General features: G+C 37.2%; 4 protein-coding genes and 1 non-coding gene across 18 annotated transcripts; all 5 read left to right on the forward strand.

Annotated features, from left to right (window-relative positions):
• Positions 1–783: 783 nt before the first annotated feature.
• LOC113706559 (flavonoid 3'-monooxygenase CYP75B137-like) lies at positions 784–2,946 on the forward strand. Its single transcript, XM_027228486.2, has 2 exons — positions 784–1,787; positions 2,162–2,946. The coding sequence occupies exons 1-2, from the start codon at positions 837–839 to the stop codon at positions 2,780–2,782; spliced, it is 1,572 nt and encodes a 523-aa protein (XP_027084287.1). The 5' UTR covers positions 784–836; the 3' UTR covers positions 2,783–2,946.
• A 2,087-nt stretch (positions 2,947–5,033) lies between these two features.
• LOC140013654 (uncharacterized) lies at positions 5,034–11,918 on the forward strand. 8 transcript variants are annotated; one of them, XM_072063256.1, is made up of 9 exons: positions 5,034–5,233; positions 5,681–6,040; positions 7,247–7,408; positions 8,113–8,196; positions 9,660–9,752; positions 9,825–9,968; positions 10,893–11,000; positions 11,236–11,287; positions 11,371–11,918. In XM_072063256.1, exons 2-9 carry the CDS (start codon positions 5,714–5,716, stop codon positions 11,400–11,402), a joined length of 1,002 nt encoding a protein of 333 aa, XP_071919357.1. In that variant the 5' UTR covers positions 5,034–5,233; positions 5,681–5,713; the 3' UTR covers positions 11,403–11,918. The 8 variants fall into 8 exon arrangements, with proteins under 8 accessions (XP_071919357.1, XP_071919362.1, XP_071919361.1 ...); XM_072063261.1 differs by having other exon boundaries at positions 5,064–5,217; XM_072063260.1 differs by having other exon boundaries at positions 5,069–5,311.
• Positions 11,919–12,468: 550 nt separating this feature from the next.
• On the forward strand, positions 12,469–18,799 carry LOC140004071 (DNA repair endonuclease UVH1-like). Of its 4 annotated transcripts, none has more exons than XM_072063251.1 (10): positions 12,470–13,146; positions 13,740–14,044; positions 15,124–15,344; positions 15,589–15,668; positions 15,793–15,957; positions 16,363–17,160; positions 17,375–17,482; positions 17,556–17,816; positions 17,890–18,113; positions 18,421–18,799. In XM_072063251.1, exons 1-10 carry the CDS (start codon positions 12,589–12,591, stop codon positions 18,629–18,631), a joined length of 2,931 nt encoding a protein of 976 aa, XP_071919352.1. In that variant the 5' UTR covers positions 12,470–12,588; the 3' UTR covers positions 18,632–18,799. The 4 variants fall into 4 exon arrangements, with proteins under 4 accessions (XP_071919354.1, XP_071919355.1, XP_071919352.1 ...); XM_072063252.1 differs by having other exon boundaries at positions 15,592–15,668; XM_072063253.1 differs by lacking the exons at positions 17,890–18,113; positions 18,421–18,799 and having other exon boundaries at positions 12,469–13,146; positions 17,541–17,688.
• A 1,323-nt stretch (positions 18,800–20,122) lies between these two features.
• On the forward strand, positions 20,123–20,194 carry TRNAW-CCA (transfer RNA tryptophan (anticodon CCA)). Its single transcript has one exon. It is a non-coding gene; the product is annotated as a tRNA-Trp (tRNA).
• Positions 20,195–20,318: 124 nt separating this feature from the next.
• Positions 20,319–23,684, forward strand: LOC140013836 (thioredoxin-like protein CITRX, chloroplastic). Of its 4 annotated transcripts, none has more exons than XR_011820650.1 (5): positions 20,319–20,692; positions 20,938–21,060; positions 21,621–21,718; positions 22,863–22,943; positions 23,271–23,684. XR_011820650.1 is itself a non-coding variant. In XM_072064021.1 (4 exons), exons 1-4 carry the CDS (start codon positions 20,459–20,461, stop codon positions 23,385–23,387), a joined length of 555 nt encoding a protein of 184 aa, XP_071920122.1. In that variant the 5' UTR covers positions 20,319–20,458; the 3' UTR covers positions 23,388–23,684. The 4 variants fall into 4 exon arrangements, 2 of the variants coding, with proteins under 2 accessions (XP_071920122.1, XP_071920123.1); XR_011820651.1 differs by having other exon boundaries at positions 23,250–23,382; XM_072064021.1 differs by lacking the exon at positions 21,621–21,718.
• Positions 23,685–23,992: the final 308 nt, after the last annotated feature.

Raw genomic sequence — 23,992 nt, forward strand, 5'->3', positions numbered from 1 at the left:
TTAATTGGAAGTATTAATATTATGCTAGTGTCCTGCATTCATAAATGTTCCAAAAATCTCAATAATGACTGAGTGATAAATAAAACTCAACTTAAATAACAAATTTAACTTACCAATATTGAAATGATTGAAGTGCAGCACTTTGAGAAAATTACATTGAATAAAAATATGATTTTTGCTATTCATGTTCCATAGTCCACAACCAAATTCAAGATTCATTTACAACCTCTGAACAAATGTCAATTTGTTCCCTAAGTAAATACCAAATATAATTAGGGAAAGCTTAGAAGTCAGATGGAATATTTTCTTCACATCCTATGCTCATAGCCTCCTGAATTCCATTACTCATCATCCTGTCTCCACCTCTATCTATGCATTGAGAAATTTTAATTGCATTATTTAATGTACTTCCTTTTTCCATAAAATCTCATTCCTAATAGGACTAGCACATTCAAATGAGTATGCTGCCACATATCAAGGACTTCACAATTACAATTGTCCCTCAGGTTGATATACAATCAGGGCACTCAAAAGGATATATATATAAAATTTTGCTTGTGCTTACTGCTTATGATTAAGATTCTTTGTGTCCATACTATAAGAAGAAAATGCCCTGGTTTGATACAAAAAACTGGTTAAAAATTCACAATGATGCCAAACAGCCTTATGGCCTGCAGGTTAAAAGAAGATCCCTCCATCAAAATTCTAGCTCTGATCCTGAACAGGGTGTTTGTATTTTTGCTCGAAGAAACCTTATATAAGGAAGCCCAATTTAATCTTAGTATCACACACAATTCTTTCTTTGACAATAGCTACTCTTTCTTTCCTAAGCCATAATGTTTCAATTTTTCGTTAATACCTTCTCCAATACTGCTAGCATCTCTGCTAATCTAAATGATCAACACGCTCGTCTATTTTTGTCTTCTGCAATTTGTGGGCTTACCTTAATATGGTTTGCTTCTATGTTTATCAAGAAATCAAACAAGAAACAGCCACCATTGCCACCAGGACCTAAACCATTGCCTCTAGTGGGAAATCTCTTGTCCCTTGATCCTGAACTTCCCACATACTTCACAAACTTGTCAAGAACCCATGGTCCAATCATGACTTTTTGGCTTGGCAAAAAGGCCGGAATTGTCATTAGCACTCCCAGATTGGTGAGGGAAGTGCTAAAGGATCAAGACACCACATTTGCCAACCGGGATGTGCCCGCGGCCGCCAGGGAAATCGCTTACGGTGGCTCAGACATTGTCTGGACACCATATGGACCGGAGTGGAGGATGCCGAGGAAGGTTTGCGTTCGTGAAATGTTGAGTTGTGCTACTTTGGACGCCGTTTACGCCCTCAGGCGCAATGAACTTCGACAGATGATCAAGTACATTCACAGCCAAGCTGGAAAACAAGTAAATGTGGGTGAGCAACTTTTTCTGAGTGTGTTAAACGTGATTACTAACATGTTGTGGGGTGGTACAGTGAAAGGAGATGAGAGGGCCGGTGTTGGAGCTGAGTTCAGGAAAGTGATTACTGAGATCACTGGATTTCTGGGAATGCCTAATCTGTCAGATTTTTATCCTGGTTTGGCTAGATTTGATCTGCAAGGTATCCAGAAAAAGAGCAAGGTTTTGGCTCAGAGGTTTGATGCAATATTTGAGAAGATGATAGAGCAAAGACGACTCAATGATATTCGGAGCGAAAGTAAGGACTTTTTGCAGTTCTTGCTGCAGCTGAAAGGTCAAGGAGATGCCAGGACGCCTCTTACAATGACTCACATCAAAGCTTTACTCATGGTAATATCTGCCATTTCCATGTTATGCATAGATATCATTTTGGTCATAATTATGCCCAAAATCACAGAATTTTTTTTCAAAAGATACAATAGCTAGTCTGTCAGAATTAAGAATAACTTAGAACTCAATTTTATTATTGCAAGGATGACATAAACGAATCTAACCACTTTTGTTAGTAGCTTAATTAGCCTCTGTTGGTGAAGGACCTATCCAAAACTGAATTTGTTAAGTACTATTCAAGGATGAAATATACATAAGCCAATACTACTTAATTAACAAAAGGTAATAATTAATTTCCAACTCCTCAAATAAATAATTGCTGTGCTTACTTTTTATTTATTTATTTTATGGTTTGTATGCATGATTGTCAGCAGGATATGGTGGTGGGAGGGAGTGACACGACCTCGAACACGGTCGAATTCGCAATGGCTGAGATGATGAACAAACCAGAAGTTCTGAGAAAAGTTCAAGAAGAAGTTGACAGAGTGGTAGGCAAAAACAGGGTGGTTGAAGAGTCTGATATCCCAAACCTCCCATACTTGTATGCAGTAATGAAAGAACAACTGCGTTTGCATCCAGCCCTTCCACTTCTGGGGCCTCATTGCCCCAGCGAGACGTGCATCGTTGGAGGCTACACAATCCCAAAAGGTGCTCGAGTTTTCATCAATGTCTGGGCTATTCATAGGGATCCTAATATATGGGAAAACCCTTCTGATTTTCGGCCCGAAAGATTTATCGATAGCAAGTGGGATTATAGCGGAAATGATTTTAATTATTTCCCATTTGGATCTGGACGAAGAATTTGTGCAGGAACAGCTATGGCTGAGAGGATGTTCATGTTTTCACTTGCTTCCTTGGTCCATTCTTTTGACTGGAAAACTGCTGATGGAGACAACATAGACCTGGCTGAGAAGTTTGGAATTGTATTAAAGAAGAAAACGCCTTTGGTCGCTATTCCAACCCCAAGATTGTCTGATGCATCTCTATATGCCTGACATGACTAAAACCAAAAGCTAGAAAGAAGTCGAGGGTATGATGCCCCTAGAATATTTGAATTTAAAGATGCACTAGTTTTTGAAAGAAATTGCTGAAGTGTTTCGAATCTATGTTATAAAAATTTAGGAAAAGATGAAAGAAAGATTGGGGAGATGTTTTTTTCTGCCGACTGTTACCTGTATTATTATCATCTCCCCGTATACTTCCAATCGCCAGCTTAGGATACTACATATCTATCGTTTGAAGATGCCATCATAAGAAAACAACAAAACTTCTGACCAGAAAAATGTAAATTCAGGAAAAGACGGAGATGGGATCCTCTGCATATGTTATTTATCCGGAACAAGACAAATGGATCCTGTTCTATTCTTCACCAGATAAGCCTGTCTTGTTTAAGGACTAGCATAAATTAGTAATCTATATGTAGTCGTGCTCAGCATGCAATTTTGATTTTTTTTTTTTTTTTGGGAAATTTGAGTTTCTTGATGTCGACATAGATACAAATTTCATGCCAAAATATTGAAGGGATTAGATTAGGGAGAGGAAAATAAGTAGAAAATATTAAGAGGTGATTGATTATAAGTGAAAAGATTTCGTAGCTTCACCTTTCTCCTTCGATCCATTGGGAGCAACCATCCAAAAAAACAGGATGAAGATATCTGATTAGGTAATCGAATCCTCTAAAGCATATCATGCTTTTCTATCTTCTTCATTTTTTTTTTTCCAGCTTACATGGAATAGGGTAAAGATTTATAAAAGAAAAAGAGCAGAGTTATTAGTTCTTGAGAGAATTCTCAAGTACTACAAAAACAATTGCTATGACATAGGTGAAACAGAAAAAACTTGCTACGACAACAAAATGGCGAAACTTGTGGTGTATTTGTATTTGCTTCAGCAAAACTTGCAGGATATTTTAGTGAATCATGGGTCGAACCAACACAAGTTGAAGATGGAGCTGACGGTGTGTTGGTGAGGCTGTGAATGCAATTGGCTTCTTTCGGAGTGGCATATGAATTTCGGGAAACAGATTTGACCATAAATAAGGGAAAGGATGTCAATAAGACAATGAAGAAGAGATGGGGACAGAATGACAGAGAAGAACTTCCACTGATCAACACAATATGGCACCATAGCTCATGGCAGTGGCAAGAGTGCAAACGATTCTAATCAAATCAAATACTCTAATGTTTAAACTTGTTTTGATTATTTTAACGAGTTTAAAATTTTATTTAAATTTGATTTGTTTATTTGCCAACCTAAGGTTGAACAAAAACTTTTTATCGAATTTAAAAACTATCGAATATAAAGTGTTGTTCAAACTTGACTCGATTAGTTAGCTAACCAAGTTGGAACGAGCTCTTACCGGAGCGAGTATGATTCAAGTATTAAGTAGTTTGGTTCATCTTTCAATTCTCGAATAATCTTAAACGGGACATGAGTGTATTAGCACGAGCATTTCTTTTTGTTCATGACCAATGTTTCTATGCTAATGATGTAAAGATTTTATTGCAGTAACAAGTTTAGCTACATAACATATAATTTTTATTCAAATTTTAAGGTTTTAAAGTCAAGTTTACAAGCCAGTCAACTTCAACTCACCTTACGTGTAACTCGAGCTAATAATAATCCTGTGGAAGGCTTTGGATGGGTTTTTAATTTGAAAGGAGAATGCATTATATATATATGCCAAGCTATCCCAAAATGATCAAATAGCAAGCACGAAATCAAAATTATACAGGAAAAAAAGATAAATTATTCTTCATATATACATTGACGTGTATAAAAATTAATCCTACATATATACACTTTTATAAACTGTTAGATCTGAATTTTTAGGGATCTAAACAAGTCTAATTAATTTGATGAGATTGAAATTGTATTTAATTTTAACTTATTTATTTATCGAGATGAACTTAAACAAGTTTTTATCGAGTCGAGTTTCAGTAACTTGACTTTTTACTTATAAATTAAAAATTTCATGCTTATCAAAGTCAAGCTTACACAAAATTTAAAACTATGCTAAATATAACATGTTATTCATATTTGGTTTGATTAATTGACAAATCAATCTTGAACAAGCTCTTTAATAGTAAGGTTATCCTTTTAATACTACAAAATTTTTTTGTAGTGCAAATGGGTAACATGAAATTCCAAGACGCCCTTGCAAAACGACGGGGTTCATGGCAAGGGACTGAACCGGAGCCAAAAGTAAAACCCTCAACCGGGTTTTACCCATCTATGCCCCATCAATAACTACAGCACTGCGATCCCTACTCCCAACCACCCCAGCCCCACCCCTCCCCATGCCCTAGTCCCCCAACCATACCCAACCACCCCACGCCCCCAACTCCCCAACCGGCAATCATGTGCCCCATCCCCCTTCCTTCTTCACGCGAGTGATGCCTTCTGTCCTTGGGTTCATAAAGCTTCTTCAGTTGAGTTAATTGGAGGTTTGATCAATCATATTCAGTATTTATAGATAAATTGTTTGGATGATCCATTTGAGTCTCCTGCATTGTATGCTCAAGGTTTAGCCTTTTGATCCTCAAAACTAGAGTCTTTAGTCTATTTTTATTAAATAGGACTTGGGTTCCTTACAAAATTGAAACTTTATTCATTTTGCCTACTAAAGCTGGAACTTTTAAGAAGCTTTGCAGTTAATGACTTGCATTATTTTGTTGGATATTCAATTTTCTGATTTTAATTTTATTCAACTCAATTAGATGGGAACTTCACTTGTAGTTGCAAATTATTAGGACCCCTTCTCATGTTCTTGCTGTTATAGGCTCTGAATACAGTAGTTTTGCCAAAAACTTAAGCTTTTTCTTTATTGAATTAAGAAGGCTCTTGTTAGTTTTGGATTCGTTGTGAAAATGAAGATAGGCGGCTTCTTTCAGATCCCTGGAGAACTTGGGGGGAAGTAGAGTGTGATGAGCAGCTTGTTTCATGCATATTTTTCGGCGTTGTTACCAAAGGCTTGCCAGGTTGTTGTGAGGAGTGCAGTTTGTGGATTTTCGTCGCCCTCATGGAAAAGAAGCTTTCAGTATGTAGGTATTAGAGCTGCTAATTTGGAACATTTGTTGACGCGAATTCGCTGCCAGTGCTATTCATCTAAGAGTTCTACAACTAAAAAGAAGAAGTCTGAAAAGAAATCGGCGATGAAGGAAGATAGGGAGGCGTTCTTTGTAGTGAGGAAAGGGGATGTTGTTGGTGTCTACAAGAGTTTGAGTGATTGTCAGGCTCAAGTTGGATCCTCGGTATTTAATCTGATTCCCTGTACTTTTTATAATTTTGTTGATTGATATAAGCTCTTTTGTGGATTTCAGTCTGTTATGCTTCTACATAGGTCTCTTTACTAGTGAATCAATGGTTAAGCCACTCATCTTTCCGATGCATGGGATATCATGCTATAGGTGGATGTACAATATTGTTAGCTTTTGAATTTAAACTGAATAATATGTGTCCAGGAATTCCCTTGGATAAGGCTTTTAACATATTAGTCATTTCTCAAGCATGTCTCTAGTTTTTAGTTCCTTTTGCTGCATGTGGATGTGTATACACCTGCTCATGCGCATGTCGGTGCACTCGTGTACTTTGTCAGTGTTTTACTTTAGAAGCATTTAACTCATTCTGCAACTGGCCTGATCAACTGCGGGGTAGAATCAGCAACTGTTGTTTCTGCATGTTGAGGAAGTGCAAGAGTTATCTTTTATTCCTATTGCTGCCAGCAGAATGTGGTTTTTTTTTTTCTTGTATGATGAAGATGAATTTGCTTGATAAGATGGGAAGTCCGCATCTGACCTATGCTTGGGTGAGTCTTAACTCATGTATGTAGTAGCAGTTATTTGCTTCCTGTTGGTTATATAGAAATAGAAGCATAGATGGTTGGACATTTTCATCTATTTCTGAAAAATTGTTTTCACTTTCTTAAATAGTCAATGGGATCTTCCTGTCCTATTGTACCTTCTTCGTCGTCTAAAGTACCATCTTGCATGTGTTCATGTTGAATAAGGAGCTACTGTTATGTTTGGTGATTGGATGAAATCATTATGTTTTTATCTTTGGTAACTATGCCTTTTCTTCTTCACAGTACCTAAACTACTTTTAGGTTCGAGGTGTATGTAGTGTGAGAGAGCGAGGGTATAGGAAGATAACAAAAAGAGTGGAATTTGTTTCCTGAAGCTTTTTCTTGATTTAATGCTCAATTCTGCAGTAGCGTTCTTGTTGGACGTTATGTTGGTGTATGTCAGGATATTGTTTGAAGTATATAATTAGGATTTCTGCTTTTAGCATGGCTTTTCTTAGGTGAAAAGATGTGCATTATTAGCTTGGATGCACTTTCGTAGCAAGATCACTGCTCTATAGCAAACATAAGACTTTAGTAATTTTTTCATCCTGGTATGGAACTTTTAGAAATTTATGAAGGATGATTGAAATGATCTTCCCCATTCATTTTCTTGTAGATATGTGATCCTCCTGTAAGTGTATATAAAGGTCATGCTATGCCCAAGGATGCAGAGAAATACCTTCAATCTTGTGGCCTTAAAAATGCTCTTTATTCTTTTAAAGCTGAAGATTTTACTGAAGGACTTTTTGGCCCTCTTTCACCATGCCACTCTTATCAGGTGAGATATGATATCATGCTCTTTGTAAACTTTGTGATGTGTTTTCTTCTTCTCTGTCTTAGATGTTCTAGTTACTAAATTCTATCAATTATGAAAATGGTGATTCCAGTGTCATTCAAAAAACTTTAAAGTGAATTATCACATTTCATTTCCTAGATGCAGCTGCTGGGCGGCGATAATATGGTGACATGAGGTTTTTGGTTGTTAGGAAGGCAACTTTTTTCATTTCAATTTGATTGAAGAACGTATTTCAAAATAAAAAAAGATAGACAACTTTTATATGTGAACTTTTGGAAACATGAAGTTGAAAACAAGAAACAAAAGCAATTGCAAGGCCCACTTTAGTTGGTTATCTTATACAGTCCATATACATGTAAGGTTCCTCTTTATCAGTAAAACTATTGAATTGGGGAAACAAGCAATTATTAGGAATATTTGGAGCTTGACTTGTAAGATTTTGACTCTCTTTTCTTTTTATCTTGATGTATTGTGAAGATAGTAACTAAAAATTTTCCTTTGTAGGACTAATAGTCCATGAGTTTGTAACATTGAGCTTAACCTTTTCCCAATTAAAGGTTCATGCACATTAGCTGGAGAATAGCTAATGGTTTGGATTGCTATGTTAGTGCAGGGATATTGTTGAATTGTCCTTGTTCTTTTCCAGCTTTTTGTCAGTTTCTGAATAAAATCTTATTTTCTTGCAGCTTCCTTCTTCTTCTAGAGGTGAAACATCTAGCGAGCTTGTGTCCAAGAAGAGGCCACATGAAGCAATATGGTCTGGATCTGGGGTAAGTTGGCTGATGACTAGGGCTTGAGTTCAGTTATTACATATGAATAAGCTGTTTGTTGGACAGACTTAAGTTTTAAGATTGTCCCATTACCTGATGCTGTTACCAATGAATATGGTAAGCCAGTTCAGTTGTTAACTCAAAAAATCTTACAGTATCCACAATATTTTCTCTTAATTTCATATTTTAGTGATTTGGAATTCATCTGATGGTTTTTAGCACGTGGATTCACATGTTAAGAAACAGAGAACATCTTTATTTAAGCATCTGTCACGTTTGTTTTCCCCCTAAACATTGGTTAAACGATTACTGCTACTACATCTGCTGTGCTTTCAGAAACTGCATTCGACCCCTTCGACTTGACAAAAGCTGAAAGGTGTTAGATGAATTATTCCAATTCATTTGCTAAAAGACCACAAATAGGGAGAGAGAGAGAGAGAGAGAGAGAGAGAGAACTAAACAAAAGAAAATCTGCGACTGGATCAGTCCACCAGCCCCACTAGTCCCTCAATCTGGTTCTTCCTTAAGATTGAACCACTCCAAGCCAAAGGTGTCCTTCTCTTCCCCTGCTGTCCTTCTGTCCTTGCCATCCCCGTCTCACATGCATCTTGTTGGTCTCCCACAATGATTGATCTTCAAGCAGCAATTTCCATCGTAAAGCCCACTCAACTGCATCCCTCCGGTCTTTTGCAATTTGTGGCAAGCAATCTTCAAAACTTCCACCATAAAGCTCGTAGCTGTCCACTCATCACCGTTCCTAATACCTGTGCGTAGTGCAGCCCAGCTTGCCTGAGAGACCTTCCTGCTCCTTACTTACAAACTGACCAACTACCAATGCTGTCAACCTTCTCTCTGGAAGTTGGATACCCCTTAACTATGAACGCATCTGAGTGTCCTTATTGTCTAAAGGTTCTTCCTTTTACTAGCAGAATTTTATTTTTCTCATATTTGATGTAGTCTAGTTGACTGAGATTTCTTTTATTGGATCTGCGTATGTAGACTTAAAACTTGATCTAATTGCTGTTGATTGGACCCGTGTAGGACATGTAGTTGTTATTAGTTTATTATTATTATTTGTAGCTGCAGTTGAGTTTGCAGGACATAACATGTAAAATGCACCAGCAAGTGGGTAATTTTAGGGCATTATTTCAGAGTATAGAGGGCAGAGTACCCTGACCCTTCTTGAGGTTTGACATAGGTACAGATACGTCCAGTGTGGTTTGAAACATTATTTTGGCCTCAGGGTTGATCATTGTAATTTTACCAAAAATAATGGGGTAATTTTTTCAGTATTATATCATGAGTAGGAGTTTGAACTATAATTTGAGAGGGCTGTAACAAAGCTTAAGTAGATGTGCAAAACTATAAGTAAAAGCTAACTTTTTAGTATTTGCCACCGTTTTCTGCTGGTAGCTAGATGTTTTTAAGTGGTGATTGTTGATTAACTGCTTACTTGTTAGCAGCGGTCTTGCACTCTAGAGTTTGATGGTGCATCAAAAGGAAATCCGGGGCAGGCTGGTGCAGGAGTTATACTCCGGGCTGATGATGGAAGCTTGGTAATCACCTTGCTAAGTTTCAATATCTATTTTCTTCATTGCACACTCATGTCTTGCCTTTTTCATTCTCAGAGTTGTAGGTTACGCGAAGGTTTAGGCATAGTGACCTGTAATGCTGCTGAATATCGAGCTATAATTTTAGGGCTGAAATATGCATTGGATAAAGGTTTTTCAAGTATTCGTGTTCGGGGTGACTCTAAGCTTGTTTGTATGCAGGTTTGTCACATCCATAAACATCTTTTGTGGATCCATCTTTTATCCATCTATTTTGAAATCATTAGTTTATCACTGACCTGCTTGGCTCGTTTGCTCATAAAATCCTCATTTCATTGTTTTCATTCACTGGCTTGTTTTCCCTTTTATGCGGAGCCACAGTTTCGAATTCTATTTGACATGTGATCGAAAGAAGGGAAGTTTAATTTGGTAACATCTTAAAGGCAAGTAGCATTCTCTTATGCAGAGTCCCATCATGACTATATTTACCAATAATCCTTTCTGAGCTGAGGAACGACATATTTTGTTGTGCCGACTGGCACAAGGCTAATGAGATATTTTTGGAAACAGAATAACCTATCTTGGTCTTTTGTCATGATACTTGACTGATATGAAATTTGGGTTTTATTCAGTTAAGCAATCCCCTGAATAAGGTTTTTCGTACCCCTATGGCTCTTAATATCTAAGGTCAAAAAACAGTGCTACATTACATCTGGGGTAGCTAGGAGGAATGAAGCTTCTGGTAACATGTTCAATAAGCTTTATCTTGAAAATAGCCCCAGAAGGTGCATTCTTGCTCTAGCTAAGACTTCCAAATTTTCTTTCTTGGTGGTAGCATTTTTCTGTGTAAATGTCTGGCTATTTTTTCTGCCCTTGTAAAGGTTTTTGCCAACGTAGATGTTTTTAAATGTAGCATATGGCAGGCAGATACTTCAGGCATAAAAACAGGAAAAGTATCATGTTACATTAGATACAACTATGCGGTGCCTCTTATTTGTGTGTAATGCGGCTACCCTTTATGCTTTGTTTCCCCCTTGGGAGCATCCAGGGATATTGCTTTTACTTTCTGGTTTTTATAATTTGTATATATGGATGTGTTTTGCATTTTTCTGCTCCAAAAGTTTACCTTTTAGCTCTGTGATATAGATTCAAGGTTTATGGAAGGTAAAAAACCAAAACATCGCCATCTTGTACGACGAGGCAAAAAAATTGAAGGATAAGTTTATGTCATTTCAGATCTTTCACGTGCTGAGAGTAAGTTCATTAAGTTCACTGTCCACTATTTTCTATCTCGGTGGTTGGGTATAATATATATTTATACATATATAAATAATATATATGTGTGTGTGTGTGTGTGTTCTGGTGGCTTTGGGACATAACTAGGAACTGTAGGCTTGACATTTTGCAAATGATTTTTCTGTATAATATTCTGCTAGATGACGAACTGTAAATAAAATTGTGCTGATGTTCTATCTTGTAATTTTGAAAGGACTCGAACTCTGAGGCCGATGAACAGGCAAACTTGGCCGTTGAGCTTGCAGGTCAGTTTTTTCTGTGTTTGACGCTCACCTGCTCCTAGCCTTGTAGGTTGACTGAATTTATTTTGATCTTCATGTTGCTGCAGAGGGCCAAATTCAGGAGGAAATTGATAAATAGCCTACAATAAGGTGATATGATATGGAGTCCTCCATGCGAAATACATGGCTTGGAATGAAGTTATGTTGACTCTTTTCTCCAAAGGGTTCCATCTTAAGCGCCAACCTAATTCTGCAACAATTAACCCTATAATATTTCGTGATTTAGACATTAACCCTATTAGGCTGTGGTTCACTTCAGTTTGTTCACTGGTATAAGCCAGCACTTTAGATATTAATGTTGCAGATCTCTCATTGCATTTGTTGCCAAACATGTAAATTGTAGTCTGGGGTAAGCTATTATTCACAGTGCAAAGTGCGAGATGGGATAGAGGTTTTATGCATTGAGTTTTCAGTTCTCATTGGCATTGAAATTGGAGAGCTCAATCCAACCGAGGAGTTCGGGATTGACCTTCTGAAATGGCACAGAATCCATTGCTGTTGCTCTCCTATGTAATTCCTCATTTCATTTCGAGTATCAGAGCAAACAGCAAATGTATCAATGCTGCTATTGAATAAATTTAACCTGTTTCACTCATGTTTCTTGTTCTTGTTTTTAGCATTTGAAGATGGGGAAATATTTTTAGATATATAATCTTCTTGTTGCTGAAAACTCTATTGAAAGATGTATGTTTGATTGGTCTTTGAAAAAACTCGAGACCATCCATCATCATGTTTTGATACTTTGCCCCCCTTGCTAGGCCTTTTGTGCACGGAATTAAAGTAACACAACTAAGAAAGTTTCTTTTAACGATGCTATTTTGTAACCCTCCTCCACCCGCTACCATCTTTGGATCAAAAAATTTTAAAAGGCCACTTAATATATCGAAATTTTCATAAAATGCCTTTTAGATATTTTTGCAATGAAGGCCACTTAATATATATATTTTTTGCAGAACATTAAGCATAACAATTACTGATAAGACAATTTGGTCTAATTAACTACTGTGAGAACTTTTTGCTCTTTCAAAATCTTTTTAACTACTATAAAGTTTTGTGGCTGAAGTAGATATGTTCTGAAAATTGAAGGACTTATCTGGTAATATATTCATCTGCTACTTGCACCGCTGTATAGTATTAGTACTCCTCCTTTCAACTTTGAAGTCCCATCCCTCCAAAATCAACCGCCACCCTTCCCGCCACCATCCACAACCCATGTAACACCCACTACCGCCTCCGTCCGCCCCAATACCACCCGCTCAGAAAAAATGGTACAATTCCACGAGAACATAATTACAGACCTTCTGGACGACCCTCAAGGTGGCTTAGTAATCCTCTCCGCCGGGCTTGGTCTCCACAAGCTAATTGCCGCCCTCCTCCACCTCCACCACCCATCTCAAGGCTCGCTCTTAATCCTCTCCGCCTCCCCGTCCCAGAAAACCTCCATCATCCAAAATTATGAGAATACCCTTTCCTCTTCACAAACCCCGTCCGAAATCACCTCCGACCTCCCAGCCCACCATCGCCTCTCCCTCTACTCCTCCGGCGGCATCTTTTTCATCACCACTAGGATTCTTATCGTTGACCTGCTCACCCGCCGTCTTCCCACCACCGCCGTCGCTGGAATTATACTCCTGAATGCCCATTCTCTCTCTGATACTTCCACTGAGGCCTTTATTGTTAGGATTCTTCGGTCTTCAAACCGAGGCCTCTTCGTTCGGGCCTTCTCCGACCGGCCCCATGCCATGGTTTCGGGCTTTGCTAAAGCTGAACGGACACTTAAGTGTCTTTTCCTCAGAAAACTCCACCTCTGGCCCAGGTTTCAGGTGCTTAATTAGTTCTTTTTTGCATTAAATTTTTTATATTTTCTTTATCCTTGAGCAATGTTTATCTGAACTTATGCAAAACTTTGCCCAGGTTGTTGACAAAATGTAGATTTGCATCCTTAACCTTTCTGGGTAGTCGTAATTTTCAAATTGATTTATGCGTTTTGTTGATGCTAATTTTATGTAATAACTCATGGCTAATGTCTTGTACACTGCGTTTAAGAAGTTTTACCTTGCTCCTGCTGATTTGACTTTAGAAGCTAGATTCATTTCCTTGTGCTAGAGATGGCTACATTTGCTGACTATATAGTTGATTGTAGAGTGAGCTTAATCATTTCTTGGAAAGCTTATAGCTTCCGAGTTGATATGGAACTTTGCTCCTGTGTCAGCTCTGAAATTTTACCTTTAAGATGTGTTCGTTTCTCTGTCAGAGCTGGAATTTGAACTGTATCCTAAATGAATGTAGCTTTTGTTGGAAAGAATACAAATCCGTTCTCCAATACTGATTCCTGTGGAGAACAAAAACAGTAAAAGAGATATAGCACATCAAAATTTGGGACTTCCTGTCTTTTGATATTCATATGGTTTTTTAGGTGTATGTTTCACAAGATTTGGAGAGGAATCCACCTGCAGTTGTGGACATAAGGGTGCCGATGTCACCCTACATGATTGGGATTCAGAAGGCAGTGATTGAGGTGATGGATGCATGTCTGAAGGAGATGAGGAAAACTAACAAAGTTGATGTGGAGGATTTGACGGTGGAGAATGGGTTGTTCAAGTCATTCGATGAGATAGTAAGAAGGCAATTGGACCCTATTTGGCATACGTTAGGGAAAAAAACAAAACAGCTTGTTTCAGATTTGAAGACGTTGAGGAAACTTTTGGATTACCTTGTCAGGTACAGAACAAGTAAAACTTATTAGTGATTGATCTGAAATTAATCCTTTTATGGACTTTTTGTGTGTATTACCTCTTATATATTTGATGGTGATCACTTGATGTTCTCTACCCATTTACATATTGATGCTCCTGAATTTTGTTTCAGTTAGAATGTTGACCTCGGTCATATTGTTCATGTTATGTTTTCCCTTTTTTAATGTCTCAAATTAAGTTACTCATAAGAAGTCTACCAAAAAATCTTAGTAACTTAATGAATTTTGGCATTTGATAAAGTAATCTCTGCAGATCCTGATGCACTCCTAATTAGTTAATATTTTGAGTCAGCAGTAAATTGATCCAGCTACCTCATTGGCGAATAATGGTTACATCTCTTCACAAAAAGTGTATCCCTTGTAATGACTTTAGCACTGGGACGGATAGAGTGGTATGTTTCTCTTTTAATGGCTAGCTGGTAAATATTGACATCGTTCAACCTCTAAACATCTGGAGTTAGTTCATTGTCTGGAAGATCTCGTGAAAATAGTGTTGTATCCTCGAGGCTGGCTTTACATTTCCATTGTTGGTGAGATTCTGTTCAACATTAGGATTTTTGTTGACATGTAGTGCTAAAATTTAAAGGTGCTAGACATGCATTTTGGTGGAGTAGTCGAAGAGAATTCTACGAAGAATAAGATTTCTTGTACTTTTCATTTGCATTTTGCCAACAATATAAAAACTTACAGAGAAAACATTTTAGGACACATTCTTGTGTTACTTTGAGGTTTCAGAGTTGTTTAACTTTCTTTTGGTGTCTTATTATCTACCATGTGATGAGTAACATTCTTTCATCTGTCTTAGATCTGCCATGAAGTTTCAATTTTACTGTTCTATTTTAACTGAAACTGCTAGATGAAGATGTAGTTTATCCATCCACCTTATAGAAAAGAGTGTAATACCATTTACGATCTTTTAACCCAAAAAATGTGAGGTGAGAGAAGTATTTTATGGGTGCAGAAATGGGAAGCTTTTCCATTTTGTCTCCCTCCTTCTATCATTGTTTTCTCTAATAGAAAATGACATGGCATGTGGCCTGAATAGGTATGATGCTGTGACTTATTTGAAATATCTAGATTCACTCAGAGCATCAGAGAGTTTTCGGTCAGTTTGGATATTTGCGGAATCTAGCTACAAGATTTTTGATTTGGCAAAAAAGCGGGTTTTTCGTTTTGGGAGGTTAGATGGTGGGAAATATGTTGGGCAAAGTAAGACTACAGCAACCAAGAAGAGAAAGCTAGAAGACAGCAACAGCGAGAAAGAAGGTGAGTTTTGTGGTCATGGTTTTTTCTTGGGGTAATATTTGTTTGCTTCTTGCTTATGTTGCTAATTTCTAGAGGTAACATGTGAAGGTTGAATTAGGCAAATCCTTAGGTATTTGTGCTTCTTTTCATTCATATATTCTATTATACTTTGCAGTTCAAGTTCTACATGCAGCATAGCTGTTTGAATAGTAGGCTAATGAAATATCAGGATTATGATTCTCAGCCTCTTCTTTGTGTGCCTTAGTAGTAGTGGGAGCAAGTGCAGATAATGGTGCTGTTTTACAGGAAGTCCTGGAGGAGCCACCAAAATGGAAGGTGTTGCTTGTGAGTGAGTGGATTCCAATTTTCTTTGCAATTCTTGAAGTTGATTGGTTGAATCATTTTTTGTGGATACCTATCTCAGTTTTCAAGACTTGAAGAGAATCTTGCATGTGACTTTTTTTGGCAGGACATACTTCAAGAGATACAAGAAGAAAGACAGAGGAAATCTTTGTCTGGGGAGGAGCTAATTACAGAAGATTGTGCGTATGATAATGGAATTGTTTTAGTAGCATGCAAAGATGAGCACTCTTGTATGCAGCTTGAGGATTGCATCAATAAGGGCTCCCACAAGGTTCTTCCTATTGCCTTAAATTTCATTGTGTTGCCCATATCATGAACATCTCCTCGCTTCATGTTTTTTTTGGTGGATCTCCCAAAATATGAAGAGTGAGACGTTCATTCTGTTGTAAATTTATTGCAACGGTCAATTACGGTTTCTTTTTTGGAGAAAAATGGCCAAATCCTTTATAAGGGTGATAAACTGCGAATGAGCCAATTTGGCTTTTGTCAGTTACTTTGTGATTTTGCGAGTATCTGAGTTGTAAGAAAATATTTACATACAACTTTTGCTTTTTAGTTGCATTCCATGAGATAAAATGTTGAATCAAGGCAACTGATTTCTGAGCTTGGTTTTTATTATATTCGTATATTTATTCTGTTGGAGAATGTTGAGTCTTTGGTTTTTCTTCTTTTGAAGGTTATGCAGGAGGAATGGAAAAAATATTTGCTTAGCAAAGTAGAGCTGCGCGCTTTACCCAAATGCAATAAAAAGAAAGCAAAAAAACCTAAAGGTTTTGGAATCCTTGATGGAGTCATTCCTTCAGCATCTGGACAAAAAGCGGAGATTAGCAGCATAAGCAGGCTGGAGCATGAGGCGCTGCTAGCAGCAGCATCTGAAATTAATAAACAAACCGAAAAGAATAATGCTGCTGAGGATGAACTTCAAACATGCGAGGGTAGTGAAGGACACAAGAGAGCAAGACGGAAAGGAAAGAACAAGAAAACAGTAGTAAAGCCTGGTAAAAGTGACAAGAAGTCTGCAAGAAAGAGTAAATCTGAAGCATGTTCTTCTGAAGATGATGACCAAAAAAATCAATGCACTTCAACAGCTGCTGGTGGTTTAATTGAACAGCCTAATGAAGTTACATCTTCCAAGAAATGGTTGCTTCAAAAGCATTGTCAAGGGTTTGATGCTGAACAGCCGATTAAAAATAAGCAGTTTCCACCAGTGCATTTCCATCCCTTAGATACTGATCAGCATATACTTGACATTTTGCAGCCATCTGTCATTGTTGTATACCATCCTGACATGGTTTTTGTCAGACAGATTGAAATATATAAAGCTGAAAATCCCTCAAAAGTAATAAAAGTGTATTTTCTTTTCTATGATGAATCCACTGAGGTGCAAAAGTTTGAGGCAAGTATACGAAGAGAGAATGGAGCATTTGAATCCCTTATTAGGCAGAAATCAATGATGATGATTCCTGTTGATCATGTGAGTTTCCTAATCTTGTTTTAAATTTGTTGATTTTAACTCTATGTATTGCCTCTGTGCCACCTCATTTTTTGCCCAATGTAGTCTTCCCTGTAGTGCTCTTACCATGTTTACCAGGATACTAATTGTATTAATACATTTCAATTAATTTCCTTATTAAGGCCGCAGAACTCATAAAGTTTTGCACTGTTGGCTCTCCTCTGTCTACAATCAGGATATATCTCTAGCGCTGGATTCTTCTGCTGAGCCTCAGTCTATAATTGCCCAAAATTTGATTACTAGAAAGGCAGGTGGAAGAAAGGAAGTTGATAAGGAGACTCAGGTATATGCCCAAAGCCTCTTTTAGTTGATCTTATCAACAATTGAATTTGAAAGGATAGTTTTGTTTTCCGTAGGTTATAGTGGATATGAGGGAATTCATGAGCAGCCTCCCCAATGTATTGCACCAAAAAGGCATGCGCGTAGTCCCTGTGACACTGGAAGTTGGAGATTATATCCTGTCACCCTTGATATGTGTTGAAAGAAAAAGCATACAAGATCTTTTTGGTAGTTTTGCATCTGGTCGTCTTTACCACCAGGTGGAAATGATGGCCCGCTATTACCGGATTCCAGTTCTACTGATTGAGTTTTCACAAGACAAAAGCTTTTCATTTCAGGTAGCTCTCGAGGTTTGGATTTCTTTGGGTTAGAGGTGGATTTGGATCTGATTTAGTTACATTTGTTTTGCAGTCTGCTAGTGATATTGGTGATGATGTTACGCCAAATAACATCATATCTAAGCTGTCTTTGCTTGCTCTCCATTTCCCTCGTCTTCGCATTGTCTGGTCTCGCAGTTTGCATGCTACTGCAGAGATATTTGCTTCTTTGAAGGCAAATCAGGATGAACCTGATGAGGCCAAAGCAATTAGAGTTGGTGTACCGTCAGAAGAGGGTATTGTGGAAAATGATGTCAGGTAAGCGTTAATTTCTATCACTGTGATGTCAATCAATCTATACACAGTCACGTATAGTTTGCGTGTACCTGTGCATCTCTACTATATAGATGCATATTTCTTTTGACCTCTGATTTTCCAGTTTGTTCAAACCTGATATCCTGCTTTATATTTAAGAGCCTCATATGCATCATATATCACGAGTTGAAAGAAGCTGTCCATAACTTTGTAGGATTGAGACTTTCTTCCTTTGAGATCATTTCCTCAGTAAGATTATTCTAAATTTTTCAAAACATGTATCAATGGTTTGATAATTTCCCTTGACTAGAGCTGAGAATTACAATACGGCAGCAGTGGAGTTCCTGAGGCGGCTCCCAGGTGTGACAGATTCCAACTACAGGGCTATAATGGATGCTTGTAATAGCTTGGCAGAACTTGCCCTTGTTCCGGTAGAGAGGCTAGTGGATTTAATGGGAGGTCACAAAGCTGCTAAATCATTGAGAGATTTTCTAGATGCTAAATATCCAACCTTGATCTAAGGCGATGTTCAATTTAACTGTCTGTAATACTGAGTCAATAGTCAAGCGGGAACCATTGTTTTTCATTCTTCTCAACTTATGTAATTCATTCATTCTTGAAGATATTGCTTTACATTGTAACTTGGAATGCAGGGATCTTACCTTCAATGAGATTTGCTTTCTGCTGTACTCCGGAAGGTCTGTCAACTTAAATTACTACTAAAGTAACCAAACTATAATTCGGCTCCTCTTTCTCCAATCAATAGATTACGGTAGCAAAAAAATCTGGGCACATTAACTTTTTCTGTTTGTCGTCTGAGTGGAATTCTCTCTGTTTTTTGTTTCCTGTTGAGCAGCACCTCATGCTTTGACTTACTGTTGTGTATGTTTTCTTAACTTGGGATCATGTGCTCAGGAAGTTTTAGTCTAGTGGCTAAGGTTAAAATCTCAAAATTAGAGATTTTTTTAAAAAAAAATGACATCTGACATTTAAATCCTCCTGTGATTATTTAGATGGGCTTTGGTTAGAGGAAACAGAGAAGAAATTTGGGCAGATATTTTTGGGACAAATAGGGAAAGAACTAAGAAGGTTATTCCATCATAACACCGTATAAGAGTCAAAAGCGAAGAAATTTTTCATTTTTTCAGTGAATCGATAATATCTACATATTATTTTTACTCTAACCTATACTAGGAGAGGGGTCAATTAGGCCGTGAGGGATTTAAAGAAAGAGATATCTACCTCTAAATCAAAATGATATATTATTGTGCGCTCTTTAAATTTAAATTTTTTTTTTGATAAAAAAAAATACATTATTATACACTCTTTAAATTTAATTGCAAATGCAATAATTGGAACCTCTAACTTGTAACTGTGATTGCATTTTACGCCTAACTCGCCTGCAGGGAGGTGAGATTAGAGCATCAGAAAAATATGCTTGGAAGTTTCTGGCAATCATAGAGCTGTGAGATAAGAGATACTTTTCTAGTCAATGCCCCAACACTCTTACCTTTGCAGTCCACAGCCTTAAATTTATTGTTTTCTTTGCATTTTTTTTTACTTTAACAATATATTTTTTTTAAGAAAAATTTATTAGTTTGAGCATCACGTTGGATTGCCATTTTTCTTCAAAAATTTTTTATATTTTCTGTGAATATATTTTTAATCATTTTTTTCTTACATATATCAAATCGTTACAATACATTTTTCTCTAAAAAAAATATTCAGTGCCTCACTTTTGTAAAAATTCAGGCTCTCGGAACATCAATTGGAATCAAATTCATGTTGCTTTTCATTGTTTAATATGTGTATTATTTTGAACAAGTTGTGCAAAACTTGGTATACCATCCTGAACTATTCTTGCTGCAATTAGCTATGCCCTCTTTAGTGGAGCCAATACCATGTAAAATGTTATGCTGGGATTCGTTAGGTGATCTCAGAATTTTCATAGGGAAATTTTCTAGATGCCAACTTCTAAGTTCAAGAAAACGAAAGAAAGTTTCACCACCAACGGATCCGTGGCGCAATGGTAGCGCGTCTGACTCCAGATCAGAAGGTTGCGTGTTCGATTCACGTCGGGTTCAAAACCCCCGATCCTTACGGATCCTCTTTTTGGCCTTTCGACGCGTCAAATTCATGCCACTAATTGTGCTCCGCACCTATGTGACGTCGTTTTATCTCAACAAAGGAGCAATAGTTTTCTTCGTCTTCTGTCTCTCTGCGCCATTTTCCCCCCCTCCTTTCTGCTGGAAATGCCGCACATCAGATGAGGTGGCAGTTCCTTTTTTCCGACTTCCTCTCTTTAGCATCAGGTAAGGAGGAAAACGGACGGCGGGCGGGCAAAAAAAATGCACTCTGCTCTCTCTTCTTCTTCTTCCTTTCATGCTCCGCCACGTCTCGGTCCCTCTGGCATGAATCTACTACAAACCCATTACTCCAGCTCTTTCTTCTTCAACCCCATCCCCAACAGAAATCCCATCTCCACAGCCAATGGGCCCTCTTTGCTTTCAACTCAACAGCCATCAAGAAAGTTGCTTTGCATACCACCTGCTGGCAAGTATGTCAGAGAGGATTATCTTGTGGTAATATTCGGTACTCTTTTTTTGTAGCTGATTACATAGTACTGCTATTTTACTGCTCTTTTAGTGGCTGGTTTCTTGGGATTAGGCGGTGCAGAGAATTCATTGTTTAGCATGCAACAACTACAAAGTGTTTTTTCTAGTATATTTTTCATTTTTCTCTTTTTTTCCTGCGAGAAAAAGGAAGCTTCTTTCGATGTTTTTCAGAGGCTTATTGGGGGGTTTTTTGTTTTGCTTCCTTTGTGTAGAAAAAACTGTCTGCTAAAGAAGTCCAAGATCTGGTGAAGGGGGAGAGAAATGTACCACTAATAATCGATTTCTACGCAACATGGTGCGGTCCCTGTATTTTGATGGCTCAAGAACTTGAAATGGTATGGATGGTAATTGGATTCAGCTTATATGTTAGCACAATGCCACTTATGTTTTTTTTTTAAAAAAAAAAATTTCTCCCTGACTTTCTTGATTCGTATCCTGATGAATCTGTAGTAGAATGTTTCTTCACAAACTAGTTCACTCAAGTCGGAAATGTTTTTAATTGTGCTTGTCATGATAAGATTATGAATTCAAATTTGTTGCTAGAATTGGAAACGTCAGCATGATTACGTGTAAGAAAAAGAAAACATCATGACTTCTGATAAATATGGAGGGAAATCATGGAATTCAGTCCAGCTTTTATCCTTGAGAGTGGAAATAATTCCAGATGAGGGCTTAGCGTTAGTATAAACTCCCCTGTTATTGCAGCCTAATCTTCACTGATGCATCTATGAAAGCTACAGAATGTTTATCTGCTTTTAGACTGGTTTAATAAAGATTTTGAAATGGAGAAGTGCAAAACTAGTGCTCAACAAAATTGCTGGAAAACTTCTACTGGCAAAGATTTCTAAAAAAATTCAATTATAATGATTGTTTCTGATTAATTCACCATCTGCAGGGAGCCAGTAAATGCAACTATGAAAAGTCTTCTCTTCAAAATGTTGCTGTATCTGGAATGCTGACAAAGACCATACTTCCATGGCATCTATATTACAAGTATATACTTATTTTAAGAACAGTGAAATTGCAAAAAAGATTAAAAAAAAAGAAAGAAAAATAAACCTGCCCAGAAACTATTGTGTGAGAACTTTGCACTCAATCATCTGAAAGGAGCCAACTTTCAGCTTTATTATGGAGCCAATAATAAATCATTCTCCTTTGATTAAATCCTGCAACTTCAAATTAGGCATCAGCATTTCCCTCAAATGGTGCACATGTAAATGTAACTTTTTTGGAACTGGATGTCAAATTAAGCATTTGTAATATGTTTAGGTGATTTTAGTTTTCAGATGCTTAGCTTATATTTGCTTGAGAAGAGTGTGTGATGTGGCATAGATTTCCTCTCAACTTTGTTTTATGTGTTTTAGCTAATTTTCTCAAGAATTCTTTCTTGGGACCTGATTTCTCCTCCTGAAAGAATTGAGAGGAGGTGTGTCAAAGCATATTGATTGGCACATGTTGGTATTTTAATAGCTTATATAGTAATATATTGGATTATGTGTTAATTGGGTTAGTTTACATGGTAATCATTTTTGTTTCTTAGTTGAGTTGAACTCTTGATGTTAGATAATCTAAATTTTACTCCAGTGTAGATAATGAGTTAGGGAGCACATTAGTAAATTATTGCTTGGCTCAACTCTCTTGGATTAAGTTTGATGTGCTAATTGGAAAGTCAAAAGAAAGCTAGGAGACTTATTTCAAAGACTTAAAATGGTGAATTTGGTGTCTTTTGATGATTGAGTTCAGTACTTATGTAACTATGCAAGTATGATTGCCTTCCATCAAGTTTAAAAGAGGGGACATTTATTAATCCATACTCTGTTTTATTTCAATATTTTCATTCTATCTACTATCAAGGGATGTTTATAAAGCTTTTGCAATAAAACATTGCTAGACGTCATATTAATCTATCATAGCCAATTCTTTCCGTAGTATGAGTGGTGAAATTTCAATTGTGCAAGTTGGTTCCCTTGGATTCCTTTCATGCATGTTTTCCAACGGCTGTACCATTAGATTTGTGGCTAACCATAGCATTAATCAATCTCCACCAATTCTGCTTTACCTTTCACATACAAAGTCTGGGCGGCCTCAGTCAACTAGTAGTATAATTAATGAGCTCTATTGTATTGTCGTTCTGCAGCTTGCCGTAGAATATGAAAACAATGTGCTGATTGTGAAGGTCAATACAGATAATGAATATGAATTTGCCCGTGACATGCAGGTAATTTCGAGGCTTTCTGTTTTGGATTCTTCACTTTTATCTGCTTTTCATGAGCTCCTTTTATTGTTTAAATACATAATATAAGCTACAATATGGAAAGTGCTTGCTGTTTTCCTGTGCTGCATTCTTTTACTATTTCTATAGTGAGATCTTGGTTGCTTTACATTTCATTGCAACTGGTTCTTTCCAGAGCTTTGAAGCTTAGTGCATGCCACCATACCTGGTTTGGTTGTGAAGTTGCTCTAGGAATAGTTTACAATTTTCCATTTTTTCATGTCAAGTCTTTTAGTTTAACAAAATTATTAGGGATTTGTAATGTGATGTCAGGTTCGTGGGTTACCGACATTATATTTCATCAGTCCAGATCCACGCAAAGATGCAATAAGAACTGAGGGGCTCATCCCTATACAGATGATGCGGGATATTATTGAGAACGAAATTTGAATGCAGGTTAATTAAGGACCTGCTGGATGTAGTCTAAAGAAGCGTCAATGGCTTCTAGAAACATTGTTAAACTGCTCCATTAGTATTGTTGTCATCGTGCTGTAGTAAAATTTTGTAGCCACGTATAGTTCAAAAACATCTAGAGCTTGATGTGCTATACTGCTAGTGGTCTTGAAGAACCCTGCTGTTTGCAGCTGTTAACTGTGTACTGGAAAATGGCCAATACGCCAGTCTTTTGTATTATTGTGATTTTCAGCTGTGTTGAGGAAGTCTTGTGGATTAGGCTTTCCCGGGAAATTTAGTGCAAGGGGATATTACTATAAGTCTACTGCTATGATTGTTTTGCGGAACTGTAAATGAATCGAGCACTTAACGAAGAGTTCGGGGTCGATTCGTTAAGGGCTCGATTTTCAATGAATTTGAGCTTGAATTCGAATAGGAATTATAATTTATTTATAGTGTCAAATTGAGTTCGAACTTATAGATATTCGGCTCGTTAAAACTCGATTTAATTCAAATAATTTTTAATTTTTGTATTTAAAATATCTGTTAATATTTTATATAAATTTATATATTTCTTATTTTATTATATAGAGATATTATAT

This window comes from Coffea arabica, chromosome 8c, assembly GCF_036785885.1.
Source record: "Coffea arabica cultivar ET-39 chromosome 8c, Coffea Arabica ET-39 HiFi, whole genome shotgun sequence".
Taxonomy (NCBI): Eukaryota; Viridiplantae; Streptophyta; class Magnoliopsida; order Gentianales; family Rubiaceae; genus Coffea; species Coffea arabica.

Excerpts from the sequence above, each read along its gene's own strand:
- LOC113706559 (XM_027228486.2), top strand. The coding sequence starts at position 837 with ATGTTTCAATTTTTCGTTAATACCTTCTCCAATACTGCTAGCATCTCT. Across the intron at positions 1,788-2,161 it reads ACATCAAAGCTTTACTCATG|GATATGGTGGTGGGAGGGAG; the intron begins GTAATATCTGCC and ends GATTGTCAGCAG.
- LOC140013654 (XM_072063256.1), top strand. The coding sequence starts at position 5,714 with ATGAGCAGCTTGTTTCATGCATATTTTTCGGCGTTGTTACCAAAGGCT. Across the intron at positions 6,041-7,246 it reads AGGCTCAAGTTGGATCCTCG|ATATGTGATCCTCCTGTAAG; the intron begins GTATTTAATCTG and ends ATTTTCTTGTAG. Across the intron at positions 9,753-9,824 it reads GGGCTGATGATGGAAGCTTG|AGTTGTAGGTTACGCGAAGG; the intron begins GTAATCACCTTG and ends TTTCATTCTCAG.
- LOC140004071 (XM_072063251.1), top strand. The coding sequence starts at position 12,589 with ATGGTACAATTCCACGAGAACATAATTACAGACCTTCTGGACGACCCT. Across the intron at positions 14,045-15,123 it reads CTTTTGGATTACCTTGTCAG|GTATGATGCTGTGACTTATT; the intron begins GTACAGAACAAG and ends TGGCCTGAATAG. Across the intron at positions 18,114-18,420 it reads ATTGTGGAAAATGATGTCAG|AGCTGAGAATTACAATACGG; the intron begins GTAAGCGTTAAT and ends TCCCTTGACTAG.
- LOC140013836 (XM_072064021.1), top strand. The coding sequence starts at position 20,459 with ATGCACTCTGCTCTCTCTTCTTCTTCTTCCTTTCATGCTCCGCCACGT. Across the intron at positions 21,061-22,862 it reads TGGCTCAAGAACTTGAAATG|CTTGCCGTAGAATATGAAAA; the intron begins GTATGGATGGTA and ends GTCGTTCTGCAG. Across the intron at positions 22,944-23,270 it reads AATTTGCCCGTGACATGCAG|GTTCGTGGGTTACCGACATT; the intron begins GTAATTTCGAGG and ends ATGTGATGTCAG.